Source organism: Leptodactylus fuscus, chromosome 2 (assembly GCF_031893055.1).
Source record: "Leptodactylus fuscus isolate aLepFus1 chromosome 2, aLepFus1.hap2, whole genome shotgun sequence".
Classification (NCBI taxonomy): Eukaryota; Metazoa; Chordata; class Amphibia; order Anura; family Leptodactylidae; genus Leptodactylus; species Leptodactylus fuscus.
The window spans coordinates 59,785,490-59,807,315 of NC_134266.1; the positions used below are offsets into that span (position 1 = coordinate 59,785,490).

General features: G+C 40.5%; 1 protein-coding gene across 2 annotated transcripts in view; it reads left to right on the forward strand.

The window, feature by feature from the left end:
- The window catches only part of PHEX (phosphate regulating endopeptidase X-linked), a 168,686-nt gene extending 148,786 nt beyond the window's left edge, over positions 1-19,900 (forward strand). For both annotated transcript variants that reach the window (XM_075263828.1, XM_075263829.1), the window contains exons 15-22: positions 2,955-3,013; positions 7,138-7,192; positions 12,383-12,450; positions 12,580-12,710; positions 13,776-13,841; positions 16,788-16,892; positions 17,649-17,725; positions 19,204-19,900. In XM_075263828.1, coding sequence (XP_075119929.1) covers positions 2,955-3,013; positions 7,138-7,192; positions 12,383-12,450; positions 12,580-12,710; positions 13,776-13,841; positions 16,788-16,892; positions 17,649-17,725; positions 19,204-19,306 — 664 coding nt within the window. In that variant the 3' untranslated portion in view covers positions 19,307-19,900. The remainder of the gene's footprint in view (positions 1-2,954; positions 3,014-7,137; positions 7,193-12,382; positions 12,451-12,579; positions 12,711-13,775; positions 13,842-16,787; positions 16,893-17,648; positions 17,726-19,203) is intronic.
- The last annotated feature ends 1,926 nt before the right edge of the window (positions 19,901-21,826 follow it).

Genomic DNA, 21,826 nt, shown 5'->3' on the forward strand with positions numbered 1-21,826 from the left:
TCCCAGTCAGACAATGGCACTGTATACCAGTAGTAAAAATTGTGGGTGCACGTAACCCCAATATATTCTTTGAATTACCAGTCAGAAACTGGCACTATATGGCAGTAGCAAGAAATGAGGGTATTTGTAACCCCAATATATTCTTTGAATTCCCAGTCAGAAACTGGCACTGTATACCAGTAGTAAAAATTGTGGGTGCACGTAACCCCAATATATTCTTTGAATTACCAGTCAGAAACTGGCACTATATGGCAGTAGCAAGAAATGAGGGTATTTGTATTCCCAATATATTCTTTGAATTCCCAGTCAGACAATGGCACTGTATACCAGTAGTAAAAATTGTGGGTGCACGTAACCCCAATATATTCTTTGAATTACCAGTCAGAAACTGGCACTATATGGCAGTAGCAAGAAATGAGGGTATTTATAACCCCAATATATTCTTTGAATTCCCAGTCAGACAATGGCACTGTATACCAGTAGTAAAAATTGTGGGTGCACGTAACCCCAATATATTCTTTGAATTCCCAGTCAGAAACTGGCACTATATGGCAGTAGCAAGAAATGAGGGTATTTATAACCCCAATATATTCTTTGAATTCCCAGTCAGACAATGGCACTGTATACCAGTAGTAAAAATTGTGGGTGCACGTAACCCCAATATATTCTTTGAATTACCAGTCAGAAACTGGCACTATATGGCAGTAGCAAGAAATGAGGGTATTTGTATTCCCAATATATTCTTTGAATTCCCAGTCAGACAATGGCACTGTATACCAGTAGTAAAAATTGTGGGTGCACGTAACCCCAATATATTCTTTGAATTACCAGTCAGAAACTGGCACTATATGGCAGTAGCAAGAAATGAGGGTATTTGTAACCCCAATATATTCTTTGAATTCCCAGTCAGAAACTGGCACTGTATACCAGTAGTAAAAATTGTGGGTGCACGTAACCCCAATATATTCTTTGAATTACCAGTCAGAAACTGGCACTATATGGCAGTAGCAAGAAATGAGGGTATTTGTATTCCCAATATATTCTTTGAATTCCCAGTCAGACAATGGCACTGTATACCAGTAGTAAAAATTGTGGGTGCACGTAACCCCAATATATTCTTTGAATTACCAGTCAGAAACTGGCACTATATGGCAGTAGCAAGAAATGAGGGTATTTATAACCCCAATATATTCTTTGAATTCCCAGTCAGACAATGGCACTGTATACCAGTAGTAAAAATTGTGGGTGCACGTAACCCCAATATATTCTTTGAATTCCCAGTCAGAAACTGGCACTATATGGCAGTAGCAAGAAATGAGGGTATTTATAACCCCAATATATTCTTTGAATTCCCAGTCAGACAATGGCACTGTATACCAGTAGTAAAAATTGTGGGTGCACGTAACCCCAATATATTCTTTGAATTACCAGTCAGAAACTGGCACTATATGGCAGTAGCAAGAAATGAGGGTATTTGTATTCCCAATATATTCTTTGAATTCCCAGTCAGACAATGGCACTGTATACCAGTAGTAAAAATTGTGGGTGCACGTAACCCCAATATATTCTTTGAATTACCAGTCAGAAACTGGCACTATATGGCAGTAGCAAGAAATGAGGGTATTTGTATTCCCAATATATTCTTTGAATTCCCAGTCAGACAATGGCACTGTATACCAGTAGTAAAAATTGTGGGTGCACGTAACCCCAATATATTCTTTGAATTACCAGTCAGAAACTGGCACTATATGGCAGTAGCAAGAAATGAGGGTATTTATAACCCCAATATATTCTTTGAATTCCCAGTCAGACAATGGCACTGTATACCAGTAGTAAAAATTGTGGGTGTATATAGCCCCAATTCTATTGCTAGGGGACTTGCAGGGTATTTCTGGGGTGAAGGTGGGGGGGCACACCGTTGGAACGGGTATCGGGGGTATATATCGGGTATACGGGAATACACTGACAGTGTATTCCATTCAGGATCCTGGGATAGCTGGGTTGCGGCGATTGAGCCCGTCAGTGCCACGTTACACTGACAAGCTTCTCCCTGGAATTTAGCTCTTACAAGAGCTGTTGTGGTTGTCTTCTCCTTCCTATCCTAGCCTGTCCCTGCCTACCCAGAATCTAAGCCCTAGCTAGCTGGACGGAAACTTCCGTCCTCGGTGAATTGCAAGCTCAGAATGACGCGAACCTGGGCGGCGCTGTTCTTTTAAATTAGAGGTCACATGTTTTCGGCAGCCAATGGGTTTTGCCTACTTTTCTCAACGTCACCGGTGTCGTAGTTCCTGTCCCACCTACCCTGCGCTGTTATTGGAGCAAAAAAGGCGCCAGGGAAGGTGGGAGGGGAATCGAGTAATGGCGCACTTTACCACGCGGTGTTCGATTCGATTCGAACATGCCGAACAGCCTAATATCCGATCGAACATGAGTTCGATAGAACACTGTTCGCTCATCTCTAATCCTGATGTCTACAAGTCAGTCTCTTCTGAACACCTGAATGACTTATTCTTAAAGGTAAGCATTTTTTTTTTTTTATATATAACTCATGATACATTATATTACTTATTAATCACAACCCTCTAGAAGGCAATGCTGAGACTGACAATATTAGGCAATATAAAACTACTAATATAGAGGTGTCATAATTATTATAACCATATTTTTGGTAAGTGGTTTTATTTTAAAATTCTCTCTCATTTGTCCTCGGCGGCCTTACAGTGTTCTCATATATTATCCCGTTCAGAGTGAAATCATAACCTTTTCATACCTAAATAACAGGTTCCTATATCTTTCTTAATGGCTCTTATTTATCAAGTAATTTACCATATTTAATACAGGAAAATATTTGATCAAACATGATGTAAAATTTAGGCAAACGTACTGTATATGTACTGTATGATAATACAGTTGATTGAATATATATTGATGCTTTCACATATTTTTCTCTGCAGATGGTACACCAGTCCTACTACTGTGAATGCATTTTACAGCGCATCTACAAACCAAATTAGTAAGTGATCTCTGATGCGTTCTTGCTAGCCATATCCATAAATGGTTATCTAAGGAACCAAATTTACATTCCTCAGTTGTACTTGGATGTTTTCAGGAATATTAGTGGAGGTTAGAAAGACATGTAGCCAGCACAATGATAAGTATATTAATAGTAGTAGGAGATGAATGTCCTGTTGATGAGGAGGCATTGATGTGTCTTAAGGGTTGTGTATAAGAGGCGAGGACTGGAATCACATGAACAATTCACTGTTTTCAAACACTTGTCAACATGATCCATTATATAGGCATAGTGTTAGCAGAACTAATAGGGAAGATGGCCTACAATACGACACAGTGAACTGGCTATTTACTATCTCAGAATTATGAACATTCCCAGGTTAGGGCTAATTCAGACAGGGAAATATTTGGTCAGTATACTGTTCTTGTGTACAATGCACTGCACATAGACAACATGCAATATTTCTGTCCACATAGCAGATGACACAGACACAGGCAGCATGGTGACCTCTGATGGTCTCCTCCATAGACATATGAGCTACACAGATGTATGAAAAAATGAACTGCTTAGGCAACTTGAACACACTTGACGTTTTTATTTTATATTTTCTTGAGAATTCAACCTCACAGTCAGTCTTCAATACCCAAAACTTTACTAAACTGTGGTCCCACAATGTTGAGATCTATAGTTATTAGAGATGAGCGAACACTAAAATGTTCGAGGTTCGAAATTCGATTCGAACAGCCGCTCACTGTTCGAGTGTTCGAATGGGTTTCGAACCCCATTATAGTCTATGGGGAACATATACTCGTTAAGGGGGAAACCCAAATCCGTGTCTGGAGGGTCACCAAGTCCACTATGACACCCCAGGAAATGATACCAACACCCTGGAATGACACTGGGACAGCAGGGGAAGCATGTCTGGGGGCATAAAAGTCACTTTATTTCATGGAAATCCCTGTCAGTTTGCGATTTTCGCAAGTTAACTTTTCCCCATAGAAATGCTTAACACACACATTCAGCTCTACTTCATCGGGCTAATAGAATGCATTGGCCAATCAGCGCTGGCCAATGCATTCTATTAGCGTGAACTGAGTTTGCACAGGGGTTCTAGTGCACCCTCGGCTCTGCTACATCAGATTGCTACATCTGATGTAGCAGTGCCGAGTGTGCATCAGATGTGTAGTTGAGCAGAACTGGCTCAGCACTGCTAAGTCTCTGCATTCGCATAGGAATGCATTGGCCAGCCTTCGGCCAATCAGCGCTGGCTGTGCCGGAGGAGGCGGAGTCTAAGGTCGGACCTGAATGGAGACTGGTGTGGAGCGATCTTAGACTCCGCCTCCTCCAGCAGAGCCAGGGCTGATTGGTCGAGTTCCGTACTCTGTCCAATCAGCACTGGCCAATGCATTCCTATTGGAAAAAGTTTATGTCATAAAAATCACAATTACACACCCGATAGAGCCCCAAAAAGTTATTTTTAATAACATTCCTACCTAAATAAAGGTTATCCCTAGCTAACCCTGCCTGTACAGCTATCCCTGTCTCTTAGTCACAAAGTTCACATTCTCATATGACCCGGATTTGAAATCCACTATTCGTCTAAAATGGAGGTCACCTGATTTCGGCAGCCAATGACTTTTTCCGATTTTTTTCAATGCCCCCGGTGTCGTAGTTCCTGTCCCACCTCCCCTGCGCTGTTATTGGTGCAAAAAAAGCGCCAGGGAAGGTGGGAGGGGAATCGAATTTTTTTGGAGTTTGCCACGTGATGTTCGATTGGAATCGAACACATCGAACAGCCTGATATCCGATCGAACATGTGTTCGATAGAACACTGTTCGCTCATCTCTAATAGTTATGCATGCATGCTTTCTTACTAGATAATGACTCCAACCTGGAAAATACCTATATATGCATTTAAATACATATTATCAAGTTTTTTGTGTTAATCCTTCTGCTTTAGTGATTATTATGCCATGCTTATATTGAAAATCAGAAAAGAATGAGCGCAGCGTGATTTTAAAATCCTTGGTAGCAGAACTAAATAGGTAACTTCATTTTGTGTCAATAAAATGGAGACTTAAAGGGAATAGATGACTACAAGTCCAAACCGTTCAAGGAGGCTCTTACAATAACAGCCAAGCAAATCTACCTTATGTTGTATCTAAAACTCCTAGAGCATTGAATGGGAGCCGTTCAAACATCATAGCACGGACTACACTGTTACTGTAGGTCTATAGATACAGAAACAGAATACTGTTTCTAAACAGAATACTATATATATATATATATATATATATATATTATATAATACTGTATATACTCGAGTATAAGCTGAATTTTTCAGGCCAGTTTGTGTGCTGAAAAAGCCTCCCTCGGCTTATACTCGAGTCAGGAAAAAAAAAATAAAATAAAAAAAAAATATATATATATATATATATATATATATATATATATATATATATATATATATATATATATATACAATTTCTTTGGAGGGTGTGGGGGGTCTATGACCAGCCACAATATCAATGTATAGAATCTCCCATAAAATAGTGCAAAAAAAAATTAAAAAAATAAAAATAAAAAAAGTGAGAGTTCTTAATCCCTCCTTTCTCTAGAATACATGCGAAAGTATGAAACACATACACATTAGATATCCCTGTGTCTGAAAGTGCCTGGTCTACTGAATATAGGGTATCTGCAGTGCTCCTGTTCTGTCGGGAAGGAGTTAATAGGAGCACTGCAGATACCCTATATTCAGCCAGAAGAAACAGTCCTCATGCTCAGGGAAGGGACAGACAGACAACCAAAACACCCCCTCCCCTTTCCCAGCACCCAGCAACTACTGCACCCAAAAACTCTGATCATTTTAATTTTTGAAATTTTCCAGTAGCTGCTGCATTTCCCCCAGTCGGCTTATACTTGAGTCAATAAGTTTTCCCAGTTTTTTGTGGTAAAATTAGGGGCCTCGGCTTAAATTCGGGTCGGCTTATACTCGAGTATATACGGTAGCTAAAATTGCTTTCATTAACTTCTATTGGAAATTCCAGTATGGTACTTTACTGTTTCTCTGCATCTAGGTTTAGTGGTTTGGACTTGCAGTCAGGTATTCTGGTCCCATACAAGATTGTCCAAGGTGGGAATAATCCTTTAAAGGGGTTGTGAAAGAATTAGTTTTTTCCTGGAGGCCTTTCAAGGTGAAAAATAAAGAAAAACACATCATCTATCCCCGGTGCTCTGATATCCCGGGCCACTGTCCAGTCCTGCGGTGCCCCGGGGCTTGTTCCAGCAGAGGTTCTCATCACATGTAACAGCTAGGGGCAATCAGTGACCACGGCGGCCTAAGGAAAGCGACCGGGATTTCCTGGGTCACCAGAGCCCCGGGGACAGGCGAGAATCTTTTTTTTTTTTTTTTTACCTGCCCCTGGCTTCCAGGAAGAAAACTGCATTTCCTGGATAACATCTTTAAGTATAAATACTTTCAATATATAATATCCCAGTACTAGAAAACTAATAGTCCAGTCTCCTACAAGTCATGCCAGTTTAGTTCAAATTCTGTATCACCAATTCTAGTCACAGCTGTGGTATCTATAAGATAAAAAAAACCTGTATCACACAATATATGTAATTTTACTGGATACAGATATGTAGGATCGTTTAGTTTACTTTTGAAGTATACCAAAGTATACCAGCCTGAGAAGCCAAAAGGCATTCCTTTGATCTAATGAAGCCATCTGAATATATTTGCTGCATACTCTAGGATCTTTTCCTGGCATAAATGCTTAGCAGGACTTCACAAATATGATGTGAACACAGCCTAAGATCATTAAAATCAAGGCGACAGTATGTAGCAAGCACATCAGAAGCGCACACTTTGATGGCATTGGGATTGATTACATCTGCTGGAAGTTATTTTCATGCTCCATCCCATGTATTCTACAAAGGATACACAGTCATGAATTAGGGGTTAAAAGATAGCAGTATGGTTAAATGATAATAATGTTTGATCATATGGTTTACAGTTGAGTATAATTTATATATGATCCGTTCCCAGGATTAAGATTAATGCATATTTTATATAGTGTTTTCTACTTTGATTTATTCCTTTTTTTTGTGGACTTTAGGATTCCCAGCTGGAGAGCTTCAAAAACCTTTTTTTTGGGGAACAGAATATCCACGGTACGTAAACACAATAACCATTTGGAAGTAGGTGGAAGTGAAAGTGAATAATAATGTTGAAATCCATAACACTTTACTAGGAATGTAGCCACTATTACAGTTTCTTTACTGAACCAACTTCATGTACATTGAACACATTCATAAATCCATACGTATATATTAAGCTCTAAAGCTCCTTGGCGTGACTATAGGCAGATTGAATTTGGACACAGCAGTGTTACAGTAACAGAGACAATTGTCAATATTTACTGCTGCTATTGTAAGGTATCAGGGTTTAAGGGACAGTGATGGGGAAGGAGTGTTTCTCACAACAGCTGATAGAGGGGCATGAAGAAGCATTATACTGTGAGGAGCCAATTATAACATGAGATGGAAACTAAAGGCATTCCACTGTATAATAATGTTCCTGAGCGCCACCCCACACAGTATAATGCCATGCTAATGCGTCCCACAGAGTATTATGCTACATTGATGCATCTTCACACAATATAATGCCCCATTAGAGCCTGCAGACAGTATACTGCCATGTTATTGCCCCCACACAGTATGCCAGATTAGTGCCTCCCTACACACTATCATGCCATGTTACGGCTCCCACACAGTATCATGCCATGTTACGGCTCCCACACAGTATCATGCCCTGTTACGGCTCCCACACAGTATCATGCCCTGTTACGGCTCCCACACAGTATCATGCCCTGTTACGGCTCCCACACAGTATCATGCCCTGTTACGGCTCCCACACAGTATCATGGCATATTAGTGCCTTCCCACAAAATGTAATGTCAACTTAGCGCTGCCCAACAATGTAATATATTGTAGAATATTGCTTTCAAAGGAATTTATGAAATTACAACAACTTGGTATGACATAGTCAGTGACATGTCAAGATCGAGTACAATTATAGGATGTCATAAAAGAGAAAATGCAGCAGTCATAAGTGTAACACTAGACACCATTAGACATCATGCAAATCAAACATTAGAGAAATAAAAAAACATGGAAACCAACCTAGGGTAATGGGGGAGGATCGGAAAATAAATGGCGCTACTACGGACTTGAGCAACGGAATATTGTAGAATATTAAAGGACTTTTCCTGGCTGGGGGCTGTTTTGCACACTCATGTCCAATGCTCATAATAGGTTATCAGTGTAAGATTGGTGGGGTCTAACAATTAGACCCCATACTTAACTACTTCTCCAGGGAAACTGAGGTGCCAGAACCTATACAGGGACATGATATGGAAACAGAAGGCTCAGGTCACTGTGTGGAGGCCTTGCTATGGTACTTCAGCTCTGCTCCTATTATGAGAGTGTAGGCAGTGGCGGAACTACCGAGGTAGCAGGGGTAGCAGCTGCCACAGGGCCTGGGACATTAGGGGCCCAATCACAGCCACTACCACTGCGTTTTTTTTCTTTTCATAATAGGCCGTTACCGGCTGGAGTTACTCCAGCTGGTAATGGCCCTATTTACTTACCAATCCTGGCAGTGGCCAGGATCGGTAAGTGACGCCACGGGACCCACAAACATCATTATTATGCTCAGGGGTCTTTTCAGACCCCCGAGTATAATGATTGGATGTCCAGGGGAAGTAAGGTAACACAAAAAACAATGTTACTTACCTCTTCAGGCAGGTTCGGGCCTACTTCTGTGACTCTCCCTGATGTCACATGACCGGGGCCTGCGTCACGGGTCATGTGATGTCCCGGGTCATGTGAAATCCTGGACTTTATTGAAGATGGTCGACACCACCGAGGACTGCAGTAGAGCATTGTTTTTGTTTATGTTGGTACCCCCCTTCGATCTCAGATTATCATACTCTGGGGTCTTTTCAGACCCCAAAGTATAATAATTGTTTATGGGTGTCCACAGTGGGGCATAATAGTGTGTTTAGGGGCCACTATGGGGTATAATACTGTGTGTAGGGGACACTATGGGGCATAATACTGTGTGCAGGGGCCACTATGAGGCATAATACTGTGTGTAGGGGCCACTATGGGGAATAATACTGTGTGCAAGGCCCACTATGGGGCATAATAGTGTGTGCAGGGGCCACTATGGGGCATAATAGTGTGTGCAGGGGCCACTATGGGGCATAGGGGCATAATAGAGAGCGTAGGAATGTGTGTGTGGGGGGGGATTCGGTCGGGTCTTTGGCGGGCGTAGGTCGGGGGGGCATGTCAAAAGTTTGCCATGGGGCCCCGCTGTTCCTAGTTACGCCACTGAGTATAGGTTTTGGTGCCAGAGACTGCCTGGTACAGCTGATCATTGCATGGCCCCGGTGTCAGATATGATACTTGTGCCCTATCCCTAGGATCCCAGAAGCCAAAAGGAGGAAGATGAACTAAAGACAAAAAATCTCATTATTATAGTTTATTGTCTAGTGCTAATACGCTTCTTATGTACAGACTTATGGAATGTCACGTTTGTTATTTTCTGAAGAGTTACAGGAATCTGTGCAGCTTTGCTTCATGCCTCTAATAAGGAAGAGCGGGGCTTCAATATGCCTAGTTTTAGCATTTATCAAATATAACACTTTTGCTATAAATGGCTTATTGAAGGCAGGCAGCCAGATTCTCAATTTTCCAGCTCCCAATTAAGCACAAAGCCTTCTCCAAGCACCTGAAATGATTGTTGAGCTCTTTATTTGTGACCTCCTAAAAATTTACAGTAATAACCTCTTCCTTTAAACCACTCAGGTCAAAGTGAGTGGTACAAACTCTTAACAGAAAATCCCATTAACGCTCATATTGATGTACTTGACAGCTTTAAGAAGTCAAATGTCAGTTCTTATCTTCGCTATATATTGTGCCCTTCATTTGGATTTCCCCTTTATACTGAGCTGTAGAATTTACTTCCTAGTAAGCAAAAACACGTTTTTATAATTCTACTGATTTCTGCAAGGCTTGTAAAGTTGTGCTTTGTGGTTCGTGATCACTATAAAAAGTGTAAAAAGGAAGAGCTATGTTACAGGGAAGTACACCAAATGATAAAGCCGCCATATTCACCTGCCTACTGTGGTATAAAAATGTATAAAAATGCAAATTTTGCATACTTAACCTAAATAATACTGCCATTGTTCATACATAGCAGTTTTGGTGCATCTTATTATGCGTTAGAGCCATAAGTTGATGCTAAACAGTTAAAACTTACAGTAAAGTTCTTATGCTCTTGAATGGGGGATGGAATATGATTCGTATATGGTCTCATAACCCTTCCCAGATTAATGGGGTGCAACATTTGCTTCTTTAAGATCATTGTTGTTATCTAGAGATGAGCGAGTAGTGTTCGATCGAGTAGGTTTTCGATCGAATACTACGGTATTCGAAATACTCATACTCGATCGAACACTACTAGCTGTTCGAAGTTTAAGGTTCGATGCAGAACCAGTGTTGATTGGCAGAATGCTATACATTGCCAATCAACGCTGGTTCTTCTCTTACCTTTAGAAGTCTTCTCCGTGCAGAGTCCCCGCCGCGTCTTCCGGCTGGAATTCACTCTGCCTAGGCATCCGGCCTAGGCAGAGCCGACTGCGCATGTGCGGGCATGCACTCGCATGCGCAGTCGGCTCTGCTCAGGCGTGGGGCCGGGCAGAGACGACCGTGCATGCGCAGTTGGCTCTGCCTAGGCCCCGATGCCTAGGCAGAGTGAATTGCAGCCGGAAGACGCCGTGGGGGCGCTGCGCCGGGAGAAGACTTCAAGGAAAATCCAGCCCGACCGTCACTCGTGGACTTGGTAAGTATAATGTTATCGAATTTTGCATACCCCTGAAACGAGCATTTCCCCCCATAGACTATAATGGGGTTTGAAATCCGTTCGAACAGTCGAACAGTGTGCGGCTGTTCGAATCGGATTTCGAACCTCGGACATTTTAGTGTTCGCTCATCATCTCTTTTTCATTGACATTGTAATGACATGTAGTCATTATTCATGTCAGGTTGCTTTTACCCAATTTTAAGACCTTTTAAGGACCAGATTTATTTTATTATATCCTGATAGAATTGAACGAATGTGTAATTTTCTCATGACTGTAGTTAAATGTGAAAATAATACTAACACATTTTGTGCAAAGATCACTCCGCAAAGAGAACTAAATGATCTTGAAGAAGTCTTTCTTTTTCTTTTACCTTCTAAGACTCCTAGTATCTTTTTCTATCTGCTATGAACTTGTATGTGTTCTTTCTTGTAATATATTACTGTATTATCCATGCTGCTGTAACACACTGAAATTCCCCATAGTTAGACTATTATTATATCTTAATGCTAAAAGAGCCCCACACCAGCCTTATATTTTACCCTTGTCCAAACCTTGATCTACATATATACATAAATAACCATAAAACACTGAACAACTCTGTATGATTCTATTTTAGATGCATTATATGATTAAAAAATATAATATAAAATAGTAAAAAAATAAGCTGATCACTAGATGCACCACTGATAAGACTCCCACTGACCATCTGTACTTTGCATGGAAGCCTTGCAGCACATTTTTTGTTCCCTTGCAATGCCACCATAGAAGAAGTAACACATTACATGGTACAGTACTTAGAGAAATCAATTGGCTGTCTGTTTAATACACCAATGCGTTGGGTCCTTCAAAGCAAGAAACATTCTTAAAACCTTCTTGCTGCTCCACATTAAAATGAATTAATTTTCAAAACCGGAAAACCACAAGTAAGGTCAAAATCCCCCTGGTAATGTAGTGGTTAAGAATGGATGTTTAGTAATGTTTAGATTCTTACTAGGAGCCGCATAATTATGATTTGGCAGACATTCTTCATTTACACTTTACATTGTGATTTCATGTACTGTATAATGAATGACAATTACCAACATGGAGAGATATGAAACAGATTTCTGAAGTTTTCTGTTTGCTCTGGAGGTAAGATGAAACTGGCCGCCAACTTGAAAATATAATGAAAACGGAATTTGCATGCATCAGTGTCAAACATTTGCCAACTTTCCCAGGGGAAATGATTAGAACTGGCAGCCCAATGATCCCATTTCATCTTTGATCTGTGATATTCCCAGGCAACATTGTGAAAATGAATAATTAAATTCTGAATCCTAGCTGGTTCCTGATAAGAAAATAAATGATGAGGGGAACATCAGAACTGTTTATGAAATAGGAGATTTGGAAGATTTTATTTGTATTCAGAAGTATTTATGTGTTTTTCTGACAGATCCCTCACCTACGGAGCAATCGGAGTCATTGTTGGCCATGAGTTAACACATGGATTTGACAGTAATGGTGAATATATTTCTTCACTCCCGTCTATATAAATAAAAATTCTGTATATTGTATCATTTTGAATCTGTTACTCAGTGCCAGCAAGGCATCAGGTTATCCTAGAAGTTATAAAGGATTTGTGTTCTATAGGCCGGAAGTATGACAAAGATGGCAATTTACATCCATGGTGGACTCCAGAATCAGAGGAAAAGTTCAAGGAAAGAACAAAATGTGTTGTGGACCAATACAATGACTATTACTGGAAGCAAGCAGGAATGAATGTGAGTGTCACCGCTAAATTATTTGATAGTATGAAAGAAAGAGTATTTCATTTATGTCATGGTGGCCGGTATCTGCCAAGATAAAGCAGATCAGTCATTTAAACACGATACCTGACTTAAAGGGATTCTACCATTACAGCAACTTTTTTTCTAACTACCACGTCGGAATAGCCTTAAGAAAGGCTATTTGTCTCCTACCTTTAGATGTGGTCTCCGTCACGCCGTTCCTTAGAAATACTGGTACTTACCGGTATGCTAATGAGGTTTCGGCAGCAATGAGGGCATCCTTCTTCTTCATCTGCCTCCTCCCATTGTCTGTCGTCTTCTTTCTTCATCATGTCTGACGCCTGCGCAGTCGGCTCTGACAGCGAGACCCTGTTAGAGCTGACTGCGCATGCTCAGTAAGGTCCGTACAGCCCTCCGACTCCTGGATGAGTTCACTGAGTTCAGCAGTTACTGAGCATGCGCAGTCAGCTCTAACAGGGTCTCGCTGTCAGAGCCGACTGCGCAGGCTTCAGACATGATGAAGAAAGAAGATGACAGACAAGGGGAGGAGGCAGATGAAGAAGAAGGATGCCCCCATTGCTGCCGAAACCTCATTAGCATACTGGTAAGTACTGGTATTTCTAAGGAACGTCGCGATGGAGACCACATCTAAAGGTAGGAGACGAATAGCCTTTCTTAAGGCTATTCCAACGTGGTAATTAGAAAAAAAGTTGTTTTAATGGTAGAATCCCTTTAAGGGCAGCATGCTAAAATGGCAAGTCCAATGAGTTAAAAGCAATGTAAAATGTTGCCATTTTGGATAATCGTTCAAAAGAAGAAATAATCTTATTCATAGATATGGATGGGCACTGATGGAGATGCATGAACTCCAATAAGTTTGGACTGAATCTGAACATGTGTGGGCTGTGCAGTACAGTAGACCTCTGACGTGATGTCACTGCTTGAGAAGTGGAAGTGGAGTTCTATCTGAAAGAAAGCAGCCATGTTTTCTAATTCTGTATAACCTCTTTATCCTTTGCTTTATGTTATATGTGTATTCATACGTTATTACTATTTTAGGTTAAAGGAACAAAGACTTTGGCAGAAAACATTGCAGATATTGGAGGAATAAGGGAAGCCTTTCGTGTAAGAAACTATATTATTCTTAAAAAAGCAACATAAGCATGCTAGAAAAATAAAAATATATCTGTTTAAATAGTTTGTGACTTATTAGAAAATATTACCAGATTTGTGTTCCCGCTTGGTAATTCTTATTGCTTTCTGAAGATTCTCAATATCAGGCTATATACACACGACCGCTTGGGTTTTTACTGTCCACAAAAAACGGATCAGCATTTCGTAAAAAAACTTGGTTTTGCATCAGCAGATCATTTGCAATCACAGATCTGCAAAAAGACTTGTATGATCCCCTACACTTGGGGGAGTCTGTGCCCCGAATGCAGTCAGAAGTAAAAAAAATATTGATGTGTATAGGATCATAGAAATTGACTTGCTTACTAATCCAGAGATAGGGCTCCCCAAAATATTAGATCTGCTCTCCCAATATGGCCAAATATCTGGATACAAAACCAACTTAGAAAAATCTGAGGTCTTAAACATCAATATATCTCGTCATAGGCTGGACCGTCTGAAATTACTCTCCCCTCTTAGATGGACCAACACTGCAATTAAATATCTGGGTATTAAGCTCACAGCGGACCCCTCCAAACTATATCAGGAGAATTTTTCCTCCCTTCTGACATCTATCAAGTCTACATTGAATAAATATTCCTCCCTTCCATTCTCCTGGTTCGGTCAACGTAGCTTGATTCGGACATACGCATTACCCACAATATTATACCGACTGCACATGCTCCCCATACGCCTCCCTACCATCTTCTTCCGCTCCATGAACACCATATTTACAAGCTTTCTCTGGAAATCTAAACGACCGCGCCTACCCATCAAGCTTCTAATGAAGAAACACTCCGCGGGTGGCATGGGTATACCAAATATACTAGAGTACTATAAAGTGGTCCAGCTGAAACGATGGACAGAACTTGCAACACCTGTCATGAATCCCACCATGTATACACTAGCTCTACACACCTTTGGCCCCCTTGCACTGACACACCTATGGCTGCACATGACCCCTGGTCATAAATCTAAAGCCATGGATCAGCTGCTTCTGGGAGCATCGGAAACCTGGAGCTCACTCAGAGACTCCTTAGCACCTGATATCTCTCCCCTGACTCCCTTAGGAATTCTACCCTATTGGCAAGATAGGAAAGGGGGCGAACCTGCAAATTTGTGGAGAAAGCTGTGCTGCCATAGTGTGTCTGATGTATTGACTGACACCGGGACTCTTGACCCACAAAAAATAGAAACACTTTTAGGGCCAGAACCCCTTTCCTTCCTACATCGTCTCCATCTTCAGAAAGACACCCAAAACTGGTTTAGTCTTCACTCAGTTAGAACGAACTTTACCTCCTTTGAAAGAGCAACTATTGCTGCCAATAAACTCCTCCTCAAAACCTCTTTTGTGTTAGCTAAATATGTAAACCCACCTATTCTATCTAAACCTACATTTTTGACCTCCTGGGAAATCGACCTAAAGATCACGCTATCAGACGAACAGAGAGCGCAGGTACTTGCACACTCCCATGGCTTCTCGTCATGCGTCCGCCTACAAGAGAGGCATTATAAATTACTTACACGATGGTACCATACACCCCAGTGGCTTTAAAGAATGAAACTCTCAGACACGGAGAAATGTTGGAGATGCCAGGCGTCCGTAGGTTCCCTCTTACACATATGGTGGCAATGCTCTGCTATCACGAAATTTTGGGATGACATTCAATTAGTAATTAGAAGATGCAATTCCTCAAACTTCTCCCTTACCCCAGAAATAGTAATCCTATCTCTACCGTCTGCAGACTATAAACTCTCCAGAAAAAACCTCATCTCCTATCTAATTTCAGCCGCTAATTCACTAATTCCATGCAAATGGTTAGACCCTTCTCCACCCACAAAAACTGAATGGATAGGAAAAGTAAACCAAATCATGAGATTTGAGGAACTCTCCAGCTGGAAAAATAGGCGTCATGATACATTCCTGAAGTTGTGGTCTCCCTGAAAGAAACTAGACCTGTAACAGACATCCTACAATGCCATGTAATGGTTTACACCCATGACACAGCCTGGAGCAACTAGTGTCCCAGCAGGCTACCCCACTGATTCCCCATCACCCTCCCCCCACCCTCCCCCTCTCTCCCCCTTCCTACCCACTCCTTTCCTTTTCAGCTTTAAACCCTTCCTTAACTCCAATCCTAATTCCCTCCTACGATTTCACCCTATCTTTCTATTAGCTGAGGTACCCTCCTTCTCACTCTCTTCCTAATTCCATCCTCCCTCTACTCTCACCTTCCTTAGATCATAACTTACACAGACCATTCTATTGATCTCGCCCCCCCCCCCCTACTAGGTGGTGTCCCGTTTACTGGACCCGTCTTTCTATAATGAACTTTAGAAGCATTGTTTACCAACCTACCCCCATTAGGTCATTTTTTCTTGCAATTTTCTCTGACAGACACTTGATGCCCCCTTCTTTACTTTTTATTTTCTGTGGACATCAGAGACACATATCTAAACATCGTCGATACACCAGTTGTACAGCTGCAGAGACCTTTCCATCCCCCCCCTCCCCTACTCCTGACTGGTCACCTCTCTTGTATGATTCTGATGTATCGCCAAGACTGATCGGGACATCAACAGTCAACATGCTCTTTTCTTTTCTTAAAAAACTATTGTCAATACTTCTTATTCTCGTTTAATTGTATTATACTTATTATAGTCGTTACATACTTACTATTGTTGCACATTTTATTGTGTTTGTACTTCACTAATTTTCAATAAAGTTTAAAAAAAGAAAGAAAAAGAAATTGACTGCAGATCTGTAATTTCAGATGATATACTGAAAACAACTACAGTTGTGTGCACAAGGCCATACCAGTATATGTGTTACATTTTGTAGATAAGACTATATTAGTTATGATTTTAAAAAATGCAAATATATCTTTTTTACTTTGTTAGGCATACAGACAATGGATCCAAGTGCAAAGAGGTGGGAAAGAGGAATTGCTTCTTCCTGGCATAGATCTTAACCACAACCAGCTGTTTTTCTTAAGTTATGCTCATGTAAGTTACTAAGCACTTCTATGTATTAGTAATAGTCTACTGTAAATAATGTAAATGATTGCCTATTTAATAGTATTTTTACATTTATATCATTTTTGTTACCAGAGTCTTGCGGGATCTTTAGTCAGTTCTCCCTGAATCATAGTGGTTCAATTCCAGACAGGAATAATATGGCCACCGTAGAGGTTGTAGAATGGCTGCCACACCTGGAGACCATGTAGTTCGAGCATTTTGGTGATCTAGGCCAAGTCAAACTGCAGTCTTCTGGTTTTGTAGCTATAATAAAAGGATCCATATTACAACTGTCTGAAATGGATCTTAGGCTCCATTCCCACGGAGCAATGCGTCGCGCATTCAGACATGTATACACGTGTCAGAGTTTCAGCACTCAAAACAGATCCCATTCACTTCAATGTGTGCCGGCTCACGCGTGCTAGGCATTGAAATCAATGGGTTAAAAAACCTCCCATTGATTTCAATGTGTAACGCCCGTAAGCTGGCACACATTGAAGTGAATGGGATCTGTTTTGAGTGCTCACACTCTGACATGTGTATACGTGGGAGAGGAGCCTTACTGTTATGCTCATAGCTCATTGGCTTGTCCACATTGTCTGTTATGGGTAAATTTGTTTATCAGTTTATTATAGTTTTTTATATTTTCAGATCAAAATGGAAAAGAAATTCCAATAATATTAAATAATATTAAAATCTAATAAGAATATGTCTAAAAATGTATTTTCTCCACTTATATTTTAGGTAAGGTGCATTGCTTTTCGACCTCAAGCTGCAAGAGAACTAGTTATGAATGGAGTACATAGCCCACCTCACTTCCGGTGAGAGTTTCTGAGCTGTACACTGTATTTATGTGTTAGTCTGGTGATAACTATATAATAAGTGTGGAGTATATGAGGATCATGTTACCGACATCCATGGAAATCCTAATAATGATAATACTAAATAAAACTATCAATTACAAAAAAAAATCACATCTACTCCTGAGCAGTAAACATCTGCTGGGATGTCCTGGCAAAGCAAGGGTGCCTGCTGCCCCGTCCCAGTGAAGTCTCTCCTTCTGCACACTGTGGCCATCAAACCTAAGATGATCTTCAGCTACACTCACTGATCCCTGAGTTTGTTATCATCTGAGGTGCAAGAGCAATGTATAGACTCAACCTAATAATAGGAATTATTGGAGAATGAGCATTCCTATGAATTATCATTCAGCTGATAGTCAGCCCATATAAAAGGCCCTGAAATCTTTAACTTGGTGGGGTCTGTCTTCATACAGTCCAGAGCTCATGGTATTCTTAATCCACCTCATCAGTAGAAAGAGGTAATGTAATTGTTTCAGTAATTTATTTTTATTTTTAAGCTTGTTTACATAAAAATATTTAAAGAAAACACAATATTTTTACAGCCATTGCCCTTCTTTACCTAGATTTTTTTTTTTCTTTTTGAAGAGGGGCCCCAATTCTATCTTTTGCTATGGGGTCCCATCAGGGGCGTAACTTGAGGGGGTGCAAAGGGTGCATTTTCACCAGGGCCTAGGAGCCTTAGGGGGCCCATAAGCACTGACATCAGTATTGAGATTGTAGATTCCATCTGGCCCATAAACCAAGGAGACCCATAGATTACCCCTAACCACACTAAGGTGGATTAAACTCTTTAGCACCTCTAACCATCACTATCAAGAATTTAGGGATGTAGGGATGAGGTAGGTGGCCCCGGACAAAAGACTGCATCAGGGCCCACAAAACCACTGGACCCCATGATTACTATGACCATGTTCATATGCCATGATCCCTCCTCACGGTCATGGTGTGAATTGTAAATACTACATTTGTATACCCACAGTGCCAAAGAAATCGGCCTATTTTAATCCATGTACAATAGATTTATTGCAAAATTCCTATTAATGAAAAATAGATGCCATTTATCTGGATAGGATTTCTGTAGGTAAAAATGACAGTCACAGTCAAATGTCTGTAATAAGTCTGCCATGTGTTTTTATAACATTACTGTCACGTTACATTACATTTGGTTTGCTTAATATTCACAATATGCAGGCTTCCGTAAAAATGTACTATGTAATCTGCTGACGCATACAATATAGCAACGCTATTTAGGAAGACTTTGACTCCTTCAGTCCCACTCAGCAATGCAGTTTTGTTAATAGCTTTTATATAGGCTTCAAAATGATGAGAAAATGGATATTGGAATCTTTTTTCTGTGGAGGTAGAACAAATGTAGGTATTTGAGTACAGGAACAATAAATTTCATGAACTCAGAGATTTCCTATTTTTCCCCACAGGGTAATTGGTGCAATGAGTAATTTTGAAGAATTCCGTAAAGCTTTCAACTGTCCAGAGAACACATTAATGAATCGTGGAAGTAATTCATGCCGAGTTTGGTAGAAGTGAAGACTCATTTTATGTAATACACGGACTGCTGTTTGAGCTGCTGTATAAATTGTTTTATGGTATTTCATTTTTGGAACCAAAGAGGATAATCCACTTTAACGTCTTAGAGCTATTTGGAAATATTATTACGGGGATTAAATGTCCATGCTGTTTTAGGATTATTCGTGGACACAACTCTCATGCTAAGATGGCATAGCCAAGTATATGTTCTCCTTGTGTATTGTGACTTCTGCTATCATCTGATCAGTCTTTGTAAGACTTGGCTAGGAGACAACAAAGGAAAATCAAAAGTTGACTAATGACTGTTTCATAAAAGTTTTTTTTTCCTTTTATTTTATGAATTTAGAATAATTTGAGAGTTTTTATACTTTTACAGTATATAGTGTGCTGATATAACTGACCACTCAATGTGCTCCAACAATATGGATGTGCCCACACTTGTCTGATCTCCAGTTTAGTTTAGGATTCCCATATGGCTTAAAACCAATTCAACACAACATGCTAACAAAAGACCACTGGGTAGTCACGTATACACACAAAAATATCTAACTCAGGGTTCATTCACATCTGCGCCCGGGAGTCCGTTCTGCAGGTTTCCGTTTCCTACACAAAACAGGATAGGAGACGGAAACCTGCCGGCATCTTTCATACCCATTAATTTGAATGGGTTTGAAAAGTGTCCGGCTGTGAGCGCCGGTGAGTGTTTTATGCTCTCTGCGGTGAAACTGTTTTTTTTTTAAACCGGACACAGAGTCGGACATATAGTACTCTGTGTCTGGTTTAAAAGAACCAGTTTCGCTGTGGAGACTCCGGACTCGGAGACAGCCGGACTCGGCATGACAGGTTTCCATCTTCTGCATGCAGAAGATGGAAACCTGAGAATGGAGTGCCAAACGCTGGTGTGAACCCAGCCTTAGTGACATGTCTAGCCAAGAGGGCAGGTAAGGCAGAACACATCTACATGTCTCAATATTTTTCCTCCCTCCACAGTTTCAGGGAAATGGGAGGAAGGGAAAAATAACTGTATAAATTCATACAAATTGCACCTTATTCCAACACCAAATCTGTGTGTAGGGTTGTCAGAGCTGGGTTTGTCATTCTTTTTACATGATATATGATAATATATCTTTTTTATATGATAATATAATGTAATATATATAATATAATGTAATATATATTACTTAGATCATACTGTGTGTCCGGAAAGTACGTACACAAAATGAAAGGGTGGAATTTAGCCGGTATATGAAGGGATTTTTATTAATGAACATGTGACCGGAAATGCACCGTTGTGGCGCTGCAGGTAGACCGAGATGCCAGTTTCCTAGCCCTCACTGTGCCATGTGAAAGGAGAAACGAAGAGGGGACATATCAAGTCCATTGTGTACACAATGCCTGTGCCAACCCGCGAAGAGCTCATGAACCACATCCAGGCTGCATTTGTCGCTGTGAGGGCCATGCCAGGAGTCTGTGAATGGTTGCGTCAATCCATCTCCCGGGATTGCACTGCTTGCATCGAGCCAGGTGGCCAGCACTTCCAGCAATCCTTGTAAATAAGTAGCACTGATTAAACTGATTACCCATTAAAGCGCTTTCTTTTCTTCGTTTCTCCTTTCACATAGGGAAGCGAGGGATGGGAAACCGACATCTCGGTCTACCTGCAGCACCACAACGGTGCATTTCTGGTCACATGTTCATTAATGAAAAAACGCTTCATATATCGGATAAGGTCCACCCTTTCACTTTGTGTACTTACTTTCCGGACACCCTGTATAGCTTTGTAACAGACCAGAAAATAAAAATTGTGGGAGGTTTTTGGTTTTTTTTTAACCATCAGTGGAACTACCAGAGAATTGAACACTTGCTATCAGGTTCTACTGCAGTTTATAGCAGTTAGATAGGATACCCTATTGTCATTCTGTTTACTACAGGGCATAAAAGAAGTAGTATGACCAAACCAGCTCTACTGCACATGTACAATAACAGTAGTTATAGCTTCAGCCCAAAAATGTGTCTTTTGGGGAAAATTTCCATATAGACTACAGTACAAAATGAAACATGACATTCAGTTCTCAGTTACATACCGTAAGTCTAAATACTGTATAAAAAAATAACAAGCTTTAAGAACAATGCATGAATCAGGAAAAAAAACTGTTTAGATATGGATATGTGAAACACTTTATTAAAATATATCCACACTTTGTAATGACCTGTTTTATCTTTTTCTGATCTTTTTGATTTTGGTTGTACTTCACTTATTGTGGGTTTATGGTCCTCAGGTAGTTCTGTTTCTCTTTGCTTCAGCCATATAAACCCCTCACCACACGTTATATTTGGGTCATGTTTTTATATCATCGTTTTTTTGTCTATTGAGTCGCTCCCATTAATCATCACATTGCTTACGCAGAGGTTTGCAGTTTACTGGAATTCTTTTTTGTATATTTATCTAGTACATGTTGATTTACTCACAATTGCGTTACATATAATGCCGAAATGCAGGATTATCTTTAAATC